General features: G+C 47.5%; 1 protein-coding gene across 2 annotated transcripts in view; it reads right to left on the bottom strand.

Moving 5' to 3' along the window:
* LOC111157637 (family with sequence similarity 227 member A) overlaps positions 1 to 18,237 on the bottom strand; it is an 83,160-nt gene extending 64,923 nt beyond the window's left edge. For both annotated transcript variants that reach the window (XM_022519230.1, XM_022519231.1), the window contains exons 1-5: positions 18,096 to 18,237; positions 16,292 to 16,374; positions 9,740 to 9,809; positions 9,125 to 9,201; positions 6,784 to 6,930 (exon numbers count right to left, since the gene is read on the bottom strand). In XM_022519230.1, the coding sequence (XP_022374938.1) occupies positions 6,784 to 6,930; positions 9,125 to 9,201; positions 9,740 to 9,809; positions 16,292 to 16,374; positions 18,096 to 18,237 (519 nt within the window). The remainder of the gene's footprint in view (positions 1 to 6,783; positions 6,931 to 9,124; positions 9,202 to 9,739; positions 9,810 to 16,291; positions 16,375 to 18,095) is intronic.
* Between the last annotated feature and the right edge of the window lie 2,584 nt (positions 18,238 to 20,821).

The raw sequence follows: 20,821 nt of genomic DNA, 5'->3' as shown, positions 1-20,821 counted from the left end.
CATTATTATTGCTGTTGGTTTTTTTTTTAAGATCTTTTTTATTTATTCATTTGACAGACAGAGATCACAAGTAGGCAGAGAGGCAGGCAGAGAGCAAGAGGATGGGAAGCAGGCTCCCTGCCGAGCAGAGAGCCCGATGCAGGGCTCGATCCCAGGACCCTGAGATCATGAGCTGAGCTGAAGGCAGAGGCCTTAGCCCACTGAGCCACCCAGGCGCCCCTATTGTTGTTGTTTCTGAAAAAAAAACATTTTTCACTTGGAGTCAAAGGCTGATTGATAATCTTCTCCTTCCAAGACCCGCCTTTCCTCCTACTTTCCACAGCTTGTTACTATTACTAATCACTCCGTCTTCCCGCCAGTCATCTTTGGAATGAACCTGTGTTGGCGTCAACTTAAAAATAACACTTATCCTTTCCAGTGAGTGCCGACTATTAGCCTTTCCAGGTGTTTTTACATGCTCTCATTTAACCACTATGATAATCTCCATCTTACAGATGAGAATACCGAGGACCCAGAGCTAAAATTACTTGCCCAAAGTAATACAGCCAGCAAGGGGCTGAGTGAAGACTGAGACCTGTCACTCCAGGCCCCTGCCCCAAGCTCTCACCTACTTGGATCAGATGTCATCAACAAACACAGATATTATATAAATGCAAATCACTGGACCAGGGGATTTTGCTGGGCTCCTAGTAAGCCTATGGAATTCTAAAATTAGATTTCAGACTTCATTGTGATGCAACAGGGTCTTGAACCTTACTCTGATTCCAAAGCTACTACCTTAATAATATAATAATATATATAATAATATAATAATATGTTGGGGCACCTGGGTAAGTGTCTGCCTTCAGCTCATTTGGGTAAGTGTTATTTACTTACATGTCATTTATTACTGACTTACTTACCTGGGTAAGCTCATTTGGGTAAGTGTCTGCCTTCAGTTCAGGGCAGACGCTTGTGCTGTCTCTCTCTCAAATAAGTAAGATCTTTAAAATATACATATATACATATGTATATTTTACATGTATGTGTATATTTACATATTATGTATATTCATAAAAATATGAGATATATATATCTGCTATTTTTTGATAATATACATATTATCGATATATGGGCTAATATACATAGCCCATGCGTCAGGCACTGGGCTATGCACATTCCCTCCCTATCCCACTTCATTTTTCACAATCTGTCTGGTAGATACCACAGACATCCCCAGTTTATAGAAGAGGAAAGTACGGATGGAAAGTTTAGGATTCTGGCCCAAGGTCACATGGCCCGGGAGGCTCTAAAGTAGGGTTACCTAACCCCTTAGCATTATGAAGAGTAAAGAGATCCCACTCTTGTCCCCCTCCTGGATGCAAAGGGAGAGACCCCCCCCCCAGCCTCCCTTCAGGCCCATGGAAGTGGAGGGCATGGTGAGTTGATAAGTAAGCCTCCCTCATTAGCAGGGAGCTCTCTGAGCCCTGGTATCTGCTTTGTCTATATCACCATTCCTCCCACTTCCCTGGAGGAAAAGTAGAGTCAGAGCAGTTAAGAGCACTGACATCAGCACCAGACTGCCCGGATTCAAATCCAGCTCTTACACTTTAAAACTGGGTGATCTTGAACAATGTTCTTGAACCTGTATGTGCTCATTTTCCCTAACCAGATGAAACAGGGAATCTCCAAAAGAAATCTGCTTTTTGCTCTTTTTCCTGCTCCTAGTCTTGCTAGGACCTGCACCGCCCACTTTACATAAGCCTCATAAAGCAAATAGTGTATGTCCTCCTTGTAAACGACAAGGAGTTAACAATTTCTCTATAATAGACAACATCTAAGGAAGGACCAGGTGAGAATGACCGGACATGTGGTCATGTGCGTAGTCTAGATCACTGGTGCTAGACACTGACACCAGGACACCCTAGCTTCAAGGAGTAACGTCTGGGCCTCTGTCATTGCTCAAACCAGTTCCTGGCTGCCTGAGAGGACATATACACCAGACCACCGCCTTCAACAAAAACCCCGGACCTGGAACATAGACAAGACTCATACCCTTTTCCTTTCTGAGTCTCCCAGATGTTCTGTCTCCACTTGCCCTCTCTTAATTCCTTCAATAAATCCTGCTTTCACACCCTGCTGGCTTGGGTTTGATTTCTAGCCTGTGAGCAGCCAGGGCCCCTCTTGGCTGGCCCTGGGGACCCCTCTCTGGATCCTGGGGCACAGCCTGCTGACATCACGGAGAATGAAGGTGACAACGATAGTCCCCACCTTGAGGACTGATACGATGATTCCATGAGCGAGTGAGACATACAAGGTGCTTAGAACCAGGCACTTGGGAAACACTCGCTAAGGGCATGCTAGTTCCTATTTATTTACTTATTCACACTTCTGTTTCCTTTCAAAAAGGATTTCATTTCAGCCCTTCAACAGATATTTACTGAGCACCTACTAGGTGCTTGGATGGTGATGGAGAGTCCCAGCCCTGGAGATGTTCCCAGGTAAGCAGACATTTGTAATCTAGTGTGATGGGTGCCCTGAGAGCAGGAATCCAGGGGGACGTGGAGCCCCAAGGGGCAGCTAACCTATGCTTGGGGTACCAGGGGAGACTCTGAGAGTAAAAATGACCGGATGAAGAAGGGAGAGCTGAGAGCTGCACAGACAGGGGAAAGCATGTGCCGAGGTTGGGAAACAGCAGGACACATTCGGGGAGGTTCAAGGGCTTTCTGGACTGTGGAAGGCACTGGGTGTGGGCACTGAGAGGTCAGGCTGTGAGACACCTGGGGGCTAGGACTTAGAGTTCTTCCGCCACTGGACAGGGGGAGGGGGGACAGCTGGCCCTGAAGAGTTTTCAGCAGGGTGCAAACACCATGAAACTGTTGTTCTAGAAAGACACCTGGAGGCAGCACAGAAGGTGCATTAGAGGGCACTGAGATGGTGAGGCCGATGGCATGCCGAGCAGCAGGGGCAGCGATCCAGACAGGACGGTGTGGGGCCTGCACTTGGCAGTGGCAGTGAAGGAGAAGGAGGTACAGTAAAGACAGTAGGTGAATCTCAGGGCCGGCTCAGAAGCAGGGGCGAGGGAGGGAGGAGACCGGCTGCTGCTTGGGTGGAAGGTGGCAGTTTTCGGTAAGACAGGAGGCGAAGCGGGTCTGAGGAGGCTGAGAAATCTGGGCACGAGGAATCTGGGAGTTGGGGGCACAGCACGGGCTTTGGAGGTATGACACAGTGGGGAGCCTCGAGTGGGGAGAAGATGACTGCTGCCCACCCTCTGCCGTCCCCCATGAGTCTGTGTGGAGGGAGAAGACAGCGCAGAGGCGGGGTCCTGAAGAACATGGGCTTGGAAGACCCAAACGTGCTGCTCGAGCAGACCGGGAAGCTGCCAGAGAAACCACGGAAGAATGGAACTTCTGATACAGGGAATCATCCTCGGGGTCAGTTCCACAGACAGCCCATCTAAGGGAACAACTGAACGCACCCATCGGACTTGGCCTTCTGAGAGCGGAGGGCGGAGGGACTCGGGCCACGTTCAGGGACGGGAATGGGGACAGGCTGCGGCAGCACTGGGAGAGAGCGGCGGTGAGAATCGAGGGCAGCAAGTGTCCCAGGCGAGGCTCGGTGAGGGGCCAGTGCCCACCCCTGCTGCCTAGAGAGGCGAGAAGTGACAAGGAGAGGGCGTGGCTTGCGATGGCCCTGAGCAGGACCAAAGAGGGGCCTTTTAAAGGTACGACAAAGGGGCACCTGGCTGGCCCTTTGTTGGTGGAGTGTGAGACTCTTGGGTCTTGGGGTTGTGAGTTGGAGCCCCTGTGTTGGGTGTAGAGATTCCTTCAATAAAAAAAATTTTAAGGAAATAATAAAATTAAATTAAATTAAAATAACAGTAAGACACAGATTTGCCTAGAGTTTCCTGGGAGCCAAAAAAAAGCATTAGTTAGAGGCACCAGTTATAAGATGAAAAGCATGCCAGGACATGCACAGTTTTTCTGGGGATTAAGGCCTAAGGAGAACACTCCCTGTGGGCCCTCCAAAACAGGACATTAAGTAAGAGTGGTCACTGTCCTTGGAGCTACCCACAAAGCAAATTGGAACATGAGTGCATGTGGCTGTGCCAGGGGGCAGGAAAGTTACGCAGGGACAGCAGGTCCCTGAAACATACAATTTGTTTGTTCTCAAGTCTTTCCTCTACCTACCTATCTATCTAATTCAGAAGTGTTTTATTAGTGATCCGAAGGGACATGTGTACCCGAATGTTTCTAGCAGCAATGTCCACAATAGCCAAACTATGGAAAGAACCCAGAAGTCCATAAACAGATGAAGGGATAAAGAAGATGTGGTATATATATACAACGGAATACCATGCAGCCATCAAAAGAAATGAACTCTTGCCATTTGCAATGTCCTAGATGGAACTAGAGGGTATTAAGCTGAGCGAAATAAGTCAAGTCAGAGAAAGGCCATTATCATATGATCTCTCTGATAAGGGGAATTTGAGAGGCAAGGTCGGGGGTTGTGGGGGATAGGGAGGGAAAAAATGAAACAAGATGGGACTGGGGAGGAAGACAAACCGTAAGAGACTCTTAATCTCCAGGAAACAAACTGAGGGTGGCTGGGTGATGGATATTGGGGAGGGTATGTGCTATGGTGAGTGCTGTGAATTGTGTAAGACTGATGATTCACAGACCTGTACCCCTGAAGCAAATTATACATTATAAGTTAATTTTAAAAAATACAAAAGTGTTTTATTTATTTAAGTAATCTCTATGCCCCATGTGGGATTTAAACTCATGACCTGAGATCAAGACTCGCATGCTCTTCTGACCAAGCCAGCCAGGCACCCCTTTCTTCTTTTTAAAGTACAGAAAAAGAGGGAAGAAAAAGCTATAACCTTATCACTCAGTGAACATTGGTAATATCTATGTATGGTTTCATCCCCAGATTTTCCTATGTGTGTGCTTATGGAATATTGTGTTGTAGAGTTTTATATACTAATATTTTTCACTTAACATCACAGCAGAGCAAAATATACTCTTTATAAACACTCATTTCAATGGCTAGCTAGGCCATGATATATGTACCCAAAATGACTGAGATGACCTTCTACTAATCATCCTTAAACAATTTCTAATAATGCTGATAATAGAAATTACCATTTTTTGAGAACTCATGATTTAACTAAGCATGGTGCCAAGTGCTTTTCATTTTTTTTTAAGATTTATTTATTTATTTTAGAGAAAGAGTGTGTGTGTGTGTGCATGTGTGCTCTCTCCCATGGGCAGGGGGCTGGGGTGGGGCACAAGCAGACTTCTGCTGAGCGTGGAGCCCAACACGGGGCTCTATCCCAGGACCCAGAGATCAAGACCTGAGCTGAAAACAAGAGTTGGGCACTTAACTGACTGAGCCACTCTGGCACCCTCCCTAAGTGCTTTTTATACATTTAAATGAGATCCTTATTGTATTTAATTTTACAATAACACCTCTAGGTAGAGACGCTCACATCCGTATTTTATGGAAGAAACTAGAGTCCAGAGAGCTACTTTCCAGGTCTTTGCCATCATACATAATCCTGCGGGGAGCATCTCTTGACATTGTCCTGGGGTAAATGTGACGCTCTGAGAGCAGGCCACTCCTCCCCTTTGAGCTAAGGACAGCAGGGGATCAGGTACCCAACCCCAGAGCCACTACTGCCTGGTCAAAGGCAGCGGTCCACTTGCTGACCGCAGTCCATGCTGGAACCAGGCACTGGAACTCCAGCAAACATCATCCCCATGCTGGGCAGTAACTGGTCGGAACAGATCATCACTCTTAGAAAGTCTGAACACAAGACACGAGGAATCAGATGGGACAGACGCAGAGACACAGAGGCAGCACTGGAGAGAAGGCAGCAGGGAGGACCAGTGAGAAGAGAGGAGGGAAGGCGGGTAGGGGGAGGGGACAGAGAAAGAGGGAGGGAAAGAGAAAGAGGACAGAGGGAGGGAAAGGAGAGAGAGATAGAGATGGGGGAGTGAGGGGTTTGAAGCAGCAGTGGGAAGCGTGGGTAGTTAAGACTAAGAAGCTGGGTCCCCGCAATGGTGGGGTGACTAGTTAGGAGCCACAGGGACCATGATTGGACAATGAACGGTAGTTAGTTAACATTCACGAAGGGTGCTGAGGCACAGCTACAGGGCTACAGATCCACTTCCTTGGCCTTCCCCCTCCCCATCCCTCCTCACACTCGTCCCCACCTCCTGAGTGCCCAGTGCTGTCTCACCCCTGTTCTGGGCCTTGGGAAGTCCCCCACCCCACCTCATAAAGAACCCAGCACGCTCCACGTGGTAATTCACCCCAAAGGATGCCAAGGGGTCCCACACCCCTTGACACCCCTTGGCACCCCTCGGAATATATTCTAGGAATATATTCTAATATCTATTTTTAAAAAACAAACAAGAAATTAAGATTACTAACATACAATGTAGCTATTGACAACAGAGCATGTGTATCTTTGATAAAGAAACACAACACGGTGAGGGCACGTGATCAAAATTTCCTGCTGATATAGGATACGTGATCAAAACAGTGTGGAAATCAGTCCCCTGGGAGGGAAAATCTAGGTTTCGGAGGGAGCTTGGGTTCCAATCTTGGTTCAGTCATTTGCAAACTGTGTGGCCCTGGGTGACTTAGTGACCTGGATTCCGTTTCCCTTTCCGGGGGTATAAAACAGGGACAGCTGCATGTGCCTGCCATGCGCATTGCTATAAAGCTGGGGTACAGCCGGGCCTCCTGGAGCTGACTGTGAACAGTGGGGAACCGCCCACCGTCTTTCCTTACCTTGCCACTGAGGGGGTGTCTCTCAGAGCGGACCACATTGCCCACCATGTCACAGAAGTTCACCCCGTTTGGAAGCCTGTTTGGTATGGCGCTGTTAAACGATGTGTACTGGTACAGTTCTGCCAAGAGATTTTTGTGGGCTATTTTCTGAAACAAAAAGAATATGGAAATGAGGTTTGCCATTTGATGGTTTAAAACTAATAAGATACCTTCCCCTTTTCATCACGAAGATGACATAACCACTTTTTACAACGCTGAAAAAAAATGCGGGTGCATTCATGACCCCAGCACCTCCTACCATACCCCTATTTGTGTTATTTTTATTTTCCCTTTCAGGCTTTGAGCACCTGTGTAACTTCACTCACTTTACAAAACATAAACATACACACACACTCTTTTATGCCCTGCTCTCTCCACTTCAGATTTTCCATGTTGCTACACTGTCTTCAACTTTATCACTTAAGATGATAGATCCTTTTGGGGAGCCTGGGTGGCTCAGTCGCTAAGTGTCTGCCTTCAACTCAGGTCATGATCCCAGGGACCTGGGACAAGACTCACATTGGGCTCCCTGCTCACCAGGAGGCCTGCTTTCCCTCTCCCACTCCCTCTGCTTGTGCTTCTGCTCTCTCTCTCTCTCTGTCAAATAAATAAATAAAATCTTTCCAAGGGCGCCTGGGTGGCTCAGTGGGTTAAAGCCTCTGCCTTCGGCTCAGGTCGTGATCCTAGGGTCCTGGGATCGAGCCCCGCATCAGGCTCTCTGCTCAGCAGGGAGCCTGCTTCCTCTTCTCTCTGCCTGCCTCTCTGCTTACTTGTGATCTCTGTCAAATAAATAAATAAAATCTTAAAAAAAAAATCTTTCCAAAAAAAAAAATCTTAAAAATAAAAGGTAATAGATCCTGTTAAGGAGATGTGCTATCATTTAATTAACTACTCACTGATGACCTCTAATTGATATTATCATCATTAATGATCAGAGCGTATAGCTTCCCTCCTTTTGGGTTTATTTATTTATAAAGAATTTCTTAAAAAAAAAAAAAGAATTTCTTTTTTTTTTTAAGTTTTTTTTTTTTAAATTTATTTGACAGATCACAAGTAGGCAGAGAGGCAGGCAGAGAGAGACAGGAGGAGGCAGGCTCTCTGCTGAGCAGAGAGCCCGATGCGGGACTCCATCCCAGGACCCTGAGATCATGACCTGAGCCAAAGGCAGAGGCTTTAACCACTGAGCCACCCACGCGCCCCTAAAGAATTTCTGAAAGAGGCAATATAATAACCAAAAAATAGATGAAAATACAGAAAATTGTAAAGAGGAAATTGATCGCCATCACCCAAGGCACCTACTGGAAACATTCTGTGGGATCAAGAAACTTTCTAATCGGCCTATGGCATTGGCATTGGCAGAACTCCCTGAAGAACTGCTCTGACCTGAACTCAGACCACCTGACCAGCTGTGCCCCCTGGGGCTGGGCCTTCACACTGCTCGGCCACCGTCAGAGGCAGCGTGGCACTTGAGACCCACTCCCGAGCATCGGGCTTTCCACTGCGTGGGAATTTCCTAGGCCGTAGTGACAATAATAGGTGGTTTTGTGGGTTCCGGCGTGGTTTGAATACGTATGATGTGGGAGCTCAGAAGACTCTGCACTGGGGTGGCTTCGAGGTGGGGCCAGACCGCAGCCCCAGAGGCAGCGGCCAGCCCCCACATGGGGCAGGCGGTGGGGGCTCTGCCAGCCAGGTGATGATGCTGGACAGGCTGCTGTCAGCTTCCTGCGGTGTCCCAGTGACAGACACCACGTGCACTGGGTGTGACCCGGTCTCTTGGGGTGGGGCAGCACCAGGGCTCCTCTGAACTTACCGTTTCTAAGAGGAACCACCTTTTTTTTTTTTTTAAGATTTTATTTATTTATTTGACACAGAGAGAGAGACAGCAAGAGAGGGAACACAAGCGGGGGGGAGTGCAAGAGGGAGAAACAGGCTTCCCGCTGAGCAAGGAGCTGGATGTGGGGCTCGATCCCAGGACCCTGGGATCATGACCCGAGCTAAAGGCAGACGCCTAAGGACTGAGCCACCCAGGTACCCGGAGGACCCACCTTTGATGCTCTACAAAGAAACAGACAAATGACCTCTGAACACTCCTCATTTTACCCCTACGGGGGTGGTATATGAGAAATTTCAGAGTTATTAAGATACCTTAAGATTCTCTAAAAAGGGGCCCCCTGTGGGTCCCCCACCCCCACCCCCCGCACCATCACCAGCCAGGTGCCCAGCATGCCCTCCCCAGGAATAAAATCTAATTTTGTGCCCCATGGAAACCAGTCAGAAAGAGACCCAGCAATAGATCCCTTACCCTTTTAGAAATGAAAGGTCTGACACTCCTGGATTGGGAGCCTCTGCAGATGAACTCTGATTTGCTTCGACTCTTGTCTGCGGAAGAATGGAGGAGAAACAGGATGTGAGTAGCCATGGGGTCTGGCCCCCGCTGTGCGCTAATTATGGCTATGACTGTTCACTCTGCCTGAGCTGCCAGGTGATGGCCACACTGGTAGTCTCACTGGACCCCACCTGCATTTGGTAACTCACTAAGACTCCCCCCCACCATGGGTTAGACTCCTTGCCCCGGGAGGAGCAGACAGAGCATGCGCTGTGAAGGCAGGCTGGAACCCGAATCCAGGCCCGCCTGCAGAGCCGGTGCCCTCATCTGTAAACTAGGTTCAGTGGCACCTGCCCCACAGGTGGGGACATTATGAAGTTTTAACAAAGGAGTCCGCACGTAGCAGGCTGTCTCTACGTGTGCCGTCCTTCCCTCCTAACTTGCCCAATGCTAGCAACTCAGACTCCTTCAGAAGAGGACGAAAACATCCTCAGCTGAAATGCTGGATTCCTGATTAACTGCATTTGGGATCCTAATGAAAGCTGATCCCCACAAAAACACCAGCAAGGCTGTATGAGAAAGGATATTTGCCTCTGTTTCTCAGGCCATCTTGACTTTTCTCTCTCAAAGCCTTCTTCTCCAACTCATATCTCTCAATTGCCTTCAAAAATCAAAAAGAAAAGGAGCATTAGGGAATTCATGCAGATCTCGGGGCGGGGGGTGTCGGAGAGCAGGCCATGTCTCCTGCTGGTGTGGAAAAGGCCTGGAGCAAAGTTGGTGGCACGCCTCACATTCTCTCCATGGCCGTTGGTGTCACTGACTGCCCCCGCCCCCACCAAGTGTCAACCACCAGTACATTTTCCTGCGCTGCCCTTCCTCCTGGCCTTGCTTCCTCTTGTCTATACCTCTGAGGGGTACAGAATTTGGAATGGGTCCAATCAAGCTCCATGGGTTAAAAGCTATTGTTTAAATCCTCTGTAAGGGGACAATGATATCTACCTTCTCGGGTGTTTGTAGGATCAGATATAAAATACTGAACACATCTTAAAACACAAGCACAGAGGCTATGAGGTAGGAGCGGCTCAATAAAGGGTAATTACTATTATTATTAATCACCATACCCTTGACTTCTCAAGAGATTTCTCTTGATCTCTGAGATCTCTGACTCTCCCCACCCCAATCCCTTCTTGGGGAAAGAAAAGGAAAGAAAAATGAATGTCAGTGACCCAAAAAGTTGTACTGATTGTCAACCATGAGCCTGGTACAGTTCTTGGATGATAAAGCTAATGAAGAATTAGCTCTGTGCTCTTGCCTTAGGAATTTACAATCTATCTGGACACTCACATCTGCACACATGGACCAATTAAGTCCTGAACTGCTACGTTTGGGACTGGAACAAATGAGAGCAGTGTGAGCTGGAGCAATCACAGAGGACTGCCCAGAAGAGGCGGGACACGAGTGTTGGGGGACATGATGAGGCATGTGTCTATCGTGCTTGATACCCTGTGAAATGCCCCTCCAGCTTCCCATCACCTTATCGGAAATTGACATGTGCGCAGGTGTAGGTGGTTGGGAAAAAGGGTCACACGGGTAAGTCTGTCAACACTGTTGCTCCAAAAAAAGGAGTCCAAGAGGAGGTACAATGAGCGACTTGGATGGGTATAACCCAATGTAGCAAAACAGCAGCATCTCTGAGCCTTATCAGGATGCCACTGTAGCCAAGATTGTCTAGGTCTTGAAAGGATGGACGAGATTTGCACACAGAGAGAGCAGAAAGGACAGAAGAACATTGGAAGAAAAGCAAGTTTTAGGGGGAAATGAGGAGACCAGCGTGGGGCTGTTTGCGTTGGAGATGACAGCGGTACCTACAAGTGCCAAGTCAACTCCCAAACCTGGCTGATGGCCAGCACAGCTGGGGAATTACTCACATAGACCAGTTCACTAGAGACGCTCGCTCCTGACATCTGCCTTGGGTCAGGAACTGTTTATTTATGGTGGCGCCTGAATAGTTCTCTATTTAAATTTTAAAAACCAGTAAATATTTTACAAGGTATAAAATCAAATAGTAGAGTCAGAAGTCTCCCTCTTAAACCCCCTACTCCCCACAACACCCTCAGTTCTTGCATACTCTCCATGTTCAAATGAGAACACATAAAACATACAGTTCTGTGCAATGTTCTTTTTCACTTTTAGGATTTTTTTTTATTTTTTATTTTTTAAGATTTTATTTATTCACTTGATGGAGAGAGACACAGTGAGAAAGGGAACACAAACAGGGAGAGTGGGAGAGGGAGAAGCAGGCTTCCTGCCGAGCAGGGAGTCTGATGCAGGGCTCCATCCCAGGACCCCGGGATCATGACCTGAGCCAAAGGCAGACACTTAATGACTAAGCCACCCAGGTGCCCCTTAGGGTTTTGGTTTTTTTTTTAAGATTTTATTTATTTATTTGAAAGAGAGTGAGAGAGTGAGCGAGGATGAGCAGGAGGAAGAATAGAGGAAGAGCAAGAAGCAGACTCCCCGCTGGGTAGAGAGCCCAACGTGGGACTCGATCCCGGCACCCCAAGATCATGACCTGAGCCAAAGGCGGATGTTTAACCGACTGAGCCACCCAGGCTCCCCTCACTTTTAGATTTTAAAAACCTCCCAGGGAAGTCCAATGATCAGTTAGGTTTCAGTGTCACTGCTCCAGGTAGCTGGACTATGAGGCTGAAGCACAGGAGAGAAGCTAGAATTTGCAACCGTATCACTCATTCCACAGATATGTCCTGAGCACCTGCTAAAGGCCAATGCCATGCCCAGGTCAAGTGCAGCAGTGAGCAGTGAAAGCCATCCCTGCCTTCCAAGGGCTCGAGGATTGGTGGGGAGAAGCAAGTGATTATGAGGTGACGGATGCTGCCGTGGGAAGGGACAGGATGCCAGACGTGTGCCCAGAAGGAGCACTGACGCTACTCCTGGGGTCGAAGATGCTGGGAAGGCCTTTCCAGAGTGATGATCTGCGGGCAGAGCGTGGAAGGGAGGAAGACTGGAAAGGAGAGCTAAGGAGAGCTAAGCATGGTTCAGAGATGAGGAAAACCCACACTGAGCGCATGGAAGAAGGAAGAGAAATAGGACGTGGCCATGTGGGATGCAGGGAGGGGATGTGGGGCTTACCCATTTTTTTTTTTTTTTTTTAAGATTTTACCTATTTATTTGACAGAAAGAGATCACAAGTAGGCAGAGAGAGGGGAAGGGAAGCAGGCTCCCCGCCCAGCAGAGAGCCCAATTCAGGGCTCGATCCAGGACCTTGGGACCATGACCCGAGCTGAAGGCAGAGGCCTTAACCCACTGAGCCACCCAGTAAGTAAGTAAGCCAGCCCCTTACTCATTAATTAGTACACATCGAGAAAGCACTTCTCAGACCCCAGGCACCGTGCTAGGTGCCAGCCAGGAGGGCAGCATGGATGCTGGAGAAACCAGTCTGGCTAAGGGGCTGCCTCGGGAGAAGCAGCCACAGAGTCAAGGCCTGGAGAATAGAGAGCGGGGCAAACCACAGCCAACAGAGGGTGGGCGGGGTAGCCCCGGATGGGCTCTGGGGGCAGAAGGCAGACCCGACAGAGCTGACCAGCTGCTTGGGCAGAGGACAGGAAGGACAGGCAAGGAGTCCCTTCCTCCTAGACAAAGGAGGACCCGAGGCTGCTCCGGCCAGCCCCTTCCTGGATCCAAGGGGCAAGAGAGAGCACCCGAGGAGATATGCCAAAGCTGGGCAATCTTGAAAAGCCACTGGATCCTGCTTCTGGGAGCAAAACATTCTTTTCCTGCTTTTAACATTACAATTGGGGGAAAAAAATCACAGGACATACAAATACATTTCTGTTGTAAAATACCCAAATACTACAGAATTATTTAGAGTAATAAACGTTTTACTCACCTCCCATCCCCCCCACTTTCCAGAACTGACTCCATGGATTGTGTGTAACCTTCCAGACTTTTCTCTTACATGTTTATACATATAGAATATCCCTCCTGTGAGCCAGGCACTCTTCTCTGCCCTGGTTTAGGGGTTTTGGTGAGTTTTAACTCCTCTAATTCTTGCAACAGCCCCATGAGAACCTTTATTACTGTTATCCTCATTTTCTAGAAAACAGAGGTTCACAAAGGTTGAATAATTTGCCTAATGTCACAATGTGAGAAAACAACAGAGCGGGAGTTTAAGGTTGGACAGTCTCACTCTGGAGCCTGCGCCTCTAGGGCTATGCCCTCTCCCACGGACACGTGCACGCACACAGGTACAAGGCTGCTTAAAGTCCATGCCACCACTCCAGACCCTATGTGTGTTTTGTCTTTACTCACAATTGGTGGGGGAGGGGCGACTGAAACCAGTGGTCTGACTTCGGCATGAGCAAACAACAGCTTAGCCTCCGTGAAAGGCAATCCATTTTTACCAAAATTGGACAATTTCAATTCTAGAATCCTACCTGAAGAAATACTTGCAAACGAGCCCCAAGATACACATACAGAAACATTCCCATGTTCACTCTGATGAAAATACCACTGAAATCGTTATCAGTAGGGAACAGTTGAATTTATTACGTCACAATGTGGCATATTCCCTATGGATAAATTCAGTTATGGGCTTTCAAGGTTCCCCAGCATTGGCATGTCTCCCCAGGTGCTCTCCAGGATTACGCAGCCACAAAAAGAAAGGGACAGAGCAACAGTATGGACTTCGAAGAATCTCCCAGAGATTCTAAAATAATTCTGAAAATGAATAAGGAAAAAAAAAAAAAAGCAGGTTAACAAACAGCCACCAGGGTGGCTCAGTGGGTTAAGCCTCTGCTTTCAGCTCAGGTCATGATCTCAGGGTCCTGGGATCAAGCCCCGAATCAGGCTCTCTGCTTGGCGGGGAGCCTGCTTCCTTCTCTCTCTCTGCCTGCCTCTCTGCCTACTTGTGATCTGTCAAATAAATAAATAAAATCTTAAAAAAAAAAGAAAAAAGAAAACAATAACCCTAAATATGTGTGTTCTATTTTTCTAAACGTAGAAAAGAAGGTTTTGGAAGGATACCCACCAAACGACTAATGATGGTCACTTCTAAGGAAGAAAATAGGGCTGGGAGTGAAGTAACTTTCACAGTTTACTTGTATATTTGTAGATGGTTTGAGCCATTTATTTATTTACTTATTCACTTAAAAGTATTTATTTTTTTAGAAAAAGAGACGGTGTGAGCAGGGGGAGGGGTGCAGGAGGAGGGAAACAGAGAGAGAGGATCCCAAACAGACTTCATGCCGAGCGCTAAGCCCAATGTGGGGCTCGATCTCACAACCCTGAGATCATGACCTGAACAGAAACCAAGAGTTGGACATTCAACTGACCGAGCCACCCAGGTGCCCCGGTTTGAATATTTTAGGATAAACATGCATGCCTTGCCATTTAAATTAAAAAAAAAAAAAAGAAAAACGGGGTCACCTGGGTGGCTCAGTTGTTAGGTGTCTGCCTTTGGCTCAGATCATGATCCCATGGTACTTGGATCGAGCCCCACATCAGGCTCCCAGCTCGGCAGAAATCCTGCTTCCCCCCTACCCCCCCAATCCTCCTGCTAATGTTCCCTCTCTCGCTGTGTCTCTGTCAAATAACCCCTCCCCAAAAAAAGACAGACTTGAGAGATGAACTGACCCCAAAAGTCAGCACTAGAAAATTTAGGGGAGGGGGTGCAGCTGAAATCTGTGGAGACAGTCACCAGCTCAGGACCCTGGGGACAGAGAAACTTGGTGGAAAGCTGCTAAGGGTGATGTGGTTAGGAGATTTAGCTGGAGTGAAGTGGCAGAAAACACTTACAAAAGATACATCTGGTAAAGGACTGTCACCCAAAATATACAAAGAATTCTTAAAACCCAACCAGAAAAAAACAACTCTATCAAAAAATGGGCCAAAGACTTGAACAGACACCCCACTTAAGATGATCGACATATGGCAAGCGGACATATGAAAAGATGTTCAATAGTACATGTCATCAGTAAATTGCAAACTCAAACGACAGGGAGATATCGTTATATACTGATTAGAATGGCCAAGATCGGGACGCCTGGGTGGCTTAGTTGGTTAAGCGGCTGCCTTCAGCTCAGATCATGATACCAGCGTCCTGAGTCGAGTCCCGCATCGGGCTCCTTGCTCGGCAGGGAGCCTGCTTCTCCTTCTGCCTCTGCCTGCCTCTCTGTCTGCCTGTGCTCACTCGCTCTCTCTCTAACAACCACAACAACAACAAAAAAAGAATGGCCAAGATCCAGTATACTGACACCATCAAATGCTGGTGTGGATGGGGAGCAACGGGAGCTCTCATTCGTGGCTTCTGGGAATGCAAAATGGTGCAGCCACGTTGGGAGACATTTTGGCAGTTCCTTACAACATTCAACATACTCTTACCAGATGGCTCAGGAATCGCACTCCTCACGGTTTACCCAAATGAACTGAAAATATACATCCACACAAAACCCTGCTTGACAGCAGCCTTATGTATAAATGCCCAAACTTGGAAACAACCAAGAGGTGAACAGGTAAATCAACTGTGGTGCATCCAGAGAAAAGGAATACTATTCAAGCGCCAAAAAGAAATGCGCTACCAAGCCATGAAAAGCCATGGTGGAACCTTAAATGTCTATTACTAAGTGCAAGAGGCCAGTGCACTGGAGGTTCTAACTCTAGGAAACTATGGACATAGCAGAAAGTTCAGGGGTCGCCAGGAGTCAGCAGCGTGAAAAGGAAGAGCATAGAGGATTTTTAGAGCCGTGAGACCCTTCCGTACGATACTGCAAAGGTGGACAGATGTCATTACACATTTGCCCAAGCTCACAGAATGTGTAGCACTGAACCGTAATGTAAACAATTTTGGGTTGATAATGACGTGTCCACGCAGGTTCATCAATTGTAACAAATGTTAACAAACCCACGGGGAGCTTGTCCATGGGCTGGGACAGGGGAAGAAGGCCAGAACTCTCTACTTTCCGCTCAGTTTTGCTGTGGACCTAAAACTCCTCCAAAAAAATTAAGTTTACTAAGTATTAAAATATATCTTTGACATCTCTATTGCGCAAATGTGCTTTCCAATAAATGGGGGAGCCCCCAGGTTCCCTCCTGCCTGGAAGCCTCGTCTTAGCACCCATAACTCACCAGGCTGTTGGCCAACGGTTTGGGACTCAGACTGAGATCAGCAATCTTTTGGTTCACGCGCTGTATGGAGCCAATAATGCAGGCTGGGAGGGGAGTCTGTAAGGAAACTCTCTGCGTATTGATCACACACGGCTATGGGGAAGGCTAGCCTAGCTCATTCTCTTTCTGAGCTGTCTCTCTCCACTTAACTATCTTTTTTACAAACATTCACACCTCTTTGATCGTTTTAAATGAGCTGCTTTATGAATTCTAAATGAAAATTAACCATATCCTAGACACCTTGGAAAAGAGAAAAAGATTCTTCCATTACACTCCCATGTTAACAACTTCTGTTAGGATCTGGGGAGATTTCCTTCCAGTATTTTTGATATACATACCTTTTTTCTATCATTATAATCTCAGCAAATGTCTATTTTAGGGCTCTGACTTCTCTTCCACTCGTTACTATGATCATTTTCCAAAAAGCTAAATAATCCTACTATTTTAAGTGGCATTGTATCAATCTATTTCGAGAACACCCCACTTGACTGTTCCATGGTTACTGAATATTTAAGTTGATCGTCGTATCTTACAATTAAAAATAATGCTGTGATGTACACAGTAAGAGAGCTGTTTCTATATTTTGGATTATTCCTCCAACAGAGATTTTCAGGTGAGGGATGACTGGCTCAGAGGGTATCTTGACCTTGTTTATCACTGTTGAAATCTCTGTTCAGCTCAAGGGCCCCTCTCATTACCCTCTCTATCTCTGCATTTCTGTCTATCTTGGCCTCAACCGGTCTAGGATATAGCCTCTGTAGTAGCCCCGTAATCCTATCACTCCTCACTGCCTTCACATAAAGCAGGGTCACTCTTATTTCCATTACTCTCAAGGGTTCTCACAGATTGGAGGATACTTGACAAATGAAGATGCCAAGGAGGGACATGACAAATCACAGGAAGTGAAATGGGTTAGTTATGTTGAGATGAGTGAGGGATTAAGAAGAAAGAGGGGACATCAGAAAAAGGCCCAGGAAAGTAAGTCCTCAAAGCAGATCTCGATGGGATCACTTGTGCTCATCTTGAGAAGGGATCCTGAGAGGTGCAGACCCAGCCAGCCTGGCTGGCAGCAGCAGGACTTGAAGGTCAACAAGCTCTTGATGAGACAAGACGACCTGGGGTTATTTATAACCCAAAAGGGTTATATGACAAATGAGCTCTAAGGTCCTCCACAGACAGGCTTCTGATGGTCCCTGGCGGAGAGTTCAGTGTCAGAAGTGAGATGAAGATGAAGGCAGGGCTAGAGAAGTCAGATGCTGGAAGAGCCTGGGGGATGCCAGAACGGGCAAACTCAGAGGCCAGGCAGAAGGGGAGGGCCGGTGATGACAAGAGGTGAGGTCAGCTGGGGTGAGAACAACAACAAAGTTGTGTCTGAAGGTCACTTATCTGGGGGCAGAGGGCTAACCGGGACTTCTTAGTTGCCATCTATAATTCCTGGGAAGACAGAAGAGAAAGAATGAGAAAATGAAAAAAATATATAAGCTTTTTTTTTCCCCCCCTTCTTCTGTCCTAGTCTTTCAACCATTATTTCTAGTGCTTCTTCCTCTGGGGCCCTTTCTGATTATCCTAGTAAAATAAACTCAAACCAAACAATCCGTCAGTCTCAACAGATTCTTTCAGAGGACAGCAGGGCTTAACTGATTGAAAAAATTAACGAGCACATAAGGAAAGGGGCTGATCGTGCCTGACACAGACGTAGGCAGTGGTTACCCCTCTGGGGCAGGTGTATCTGGCCTGGATTGTTGACGGCACCATAGAAGGATACGGGGTGGGTTGTCCTCCAGACTCTTCCTCAGGGCATTCTCCACCGCATTCCGGGTCACGAGGGAGACAGTCAGGTGCTCATCCATTGGCAACATGGGCAAGGCAGTGACATTGATGACATCCATGTTCCTGAAATAAGCCATTGTCCGGTTTCTCGTAGAAGGACAAAACAGTAACTTTCTGCCTAAGAGCCCCCCCATTTCCTACCCCAAGCTTGCTCTCCGTTCAACCAGCCTGCGGGAAATCACAGATAGCATAGAACCATCTTAGAAAACACAACCACGCTCAGCCGGTAAAGTGGGGCTGATGGCAAGACACATGCTGCCTGCCACGTGGGGAACGGAGGCCATTGTCTGACAGCCCTTCTGAGCGATTCCAGACATACATACTTTTCTTTTCCCATTGATGCTCCTCCGCCCTGTTTCCCATAAACACGGTTCTAGTTTTTATTTATTTATTTATTTGACAGAGAGAGAGAGACAGCAAGAGAGGGAACACAAGCAGGGGGCGTGGGAGAGAGAGAAGCAGGCTTCCCGCTGAGCAGGGAGCTCAATGTGGGACTCGATCCCAGGACCCTGGGATCATGACCTGAACTGAAGGCAGACACTTAATGACTGAGCCACCCAGGTGCCCCTCTAGTTTTTTTTTTAAACAAGGAGACTAGAAGGCTGAAAAGGCCAGGGCTCCATGCCACCCAGCAAACCAGTTTCCAAGTTAGAAAGGAAATCAAATCCTTGTCTCTCTGAGACTCCTCTGCCAAGTCAGAGTTCTGAATTGGCTTCCTAAGACCCTTTTCAGCTCTCAGATGCTGGACTCTGTGACCCCAGGTCCATCTCCTCAGCATGGGCTGCTGATCTACTCAAGGCTTCCTGCTCCCTCCCAGAAAACTGGCCCTGTCATTGCTCTTCCTCCTGGTTTCAGGTCACTCTGGCTGAAATGTTCTCCTGGGTCCTTGCTTACAGGCCAGGAGTTCCTGCTACCATCTGTGGGTCTTCCAGGGCCAGAGCCTGGGAGCATAGGCCTGGTTCTAAAGAAGTTAAGACTCAGATCAGCCCTCAATAAGCTCCTATGTAGTAGAGGGAGAGAGAAAAGGTAGTTTAGTGGGAAAATTACCCCAAGGGCTCACCACAATGTCTTTCCCTCTCCTTGGGCTCAAGCCCTCCACTCTGCCTCTTTTCCGCAGCCATGCTTCCCGTATGTCTGCCCCTGCTCTGCTATGTTCTTGTGCCCCTATGTCTTTTCACCTGCTGTTCCCTCTGCTCCATGCTCATCCCACATGACGTATCTTTTGGAAAACCTTCTTTTATAAACAGTTTTTAAGTAGGTTCCACGCCTAACACGGAACCCAACTCAGGGCTTGAACTCATGACCCTGAGATCAAGACCTGAGCTGAGATCAAGTCAGGCACAACCAACTGAGCCACTCAGGTGCCCCTCTTTTGGAAAACCTTCTTGAATGACTCCAGGCCATTAGTTACGGCCCCTCCTCTGGCAAGTTTTGGATTCTGCTTTCACCTCTCCATCACAGCACTTATCATTCTGAACCAGAATTAGTTGCTTCCACATATTCTCCATTAGGCAAATTGATCCCTAGGGATTAGGTACACTCAATATTCGATTCCATTTTAGACCCACTCACCATACCTACTTTTAGTCTGAAGAAGCTTGGGGCTGTTCCAAGTCAGCTGGATCACAGGAAAGGCTGTCCCAGGCCCAGGTTAATATTATTTTTCCTCCTTCCAGCTCCTAGTCTTTCACTACGTAGGCAAGGGGGAGAGGGTAAGGAGGAGACAGGTGCATTGCTGGGCTTCTCACTTTCCTCCCACCCACTCCCCAGCATGACTGCAAAATTATGGCATGTTCTCTGAGAAGCAGGCTTAGGGCGACTCTGTCAAGAAGCCTCTTGCTTTAGCTTAACATTCTCCCTCATGCCTAATGGAAGAATTGGCTATTATTATGATTCTTTTTTTTTCTTTAAGATTTTATTTATTTACTTGACAGAGAGAGAGTGAGCAAGAGAGGGAACACAAGCAGGGGGAGTGGGAGAGGGAGAAGCAGGCTTCCCGCTGAGCAGAGAGCCCAACGCAGGGCTCTATCCCAGGACGTTGGGATCATGACCTGAGCCAGAGGCAGATGCTTAACGACTGAGCCACCCAGGCGCCCCTATTATTGATTCCTTTTTTTTTTTTTCAAAATATTTTTATTTATTTATTTGACAGAGATCACAAGTAGGCAGAGAGGCAAGCCGGGGCGGGGGTGGTTTGTGGTGGGAGGGAAGCAGGCTCCCCGCTGAGCAGAAAGCCCGATGTGGGCCTTGATCCCAGGACCCTGAGATCATGACCTGAGCCGAAGGCAGAGGCTTAACCCACTGAGCCAACCAGGCGCCCCTATTATTATGATTCTTAAATGTTTAAAATACACACTGTTCTCTTCTGAATTTTTCAGCATACCATTTTAGGTATTCTCTGAAACAGGATACGCTTTTACCAGCATCCCTTGGGGAGGAAAAAAGGATGGGGGAGAAAATGAATTTTGCTGATTCTCTACCCTGCGGGCTTCACTGTCGTGTTGGGGGCAGATGAGTGGAAGAGTAACAAACATTCTGCCTTCATGTAGCACATATTTGACAGCTGGCATGTTTCCTGTTTGAAGTTAACATGTTACATGATTTTAAGCATGTTTAAATAAGTGAAAATGATGCCGACTTTGGAATCAGACTTCTGTTCTG

Source organism: Enhydra lutris, unplaced genomic scaffold, assembly GCF_002288905.1.
Source record: "Enhydra lutris kenyoni isolate GAN:26980312 unplaced genomic scaffold, ASM228890v2 scaffoldscaffold55, whole genome shotgun sequence".
NCBI classification, from domain to species: Eukaryota; Metazoa; Chordata; class Mammalia; order Carnivora; family Mustelidae; genus Enhydra; species Enhydra lutris.
The sequence above is the reverse complement of the archived record's forward strand: the minus strand, read 5'-3'. Positions and strand labels throughout refer to the sequence as shown.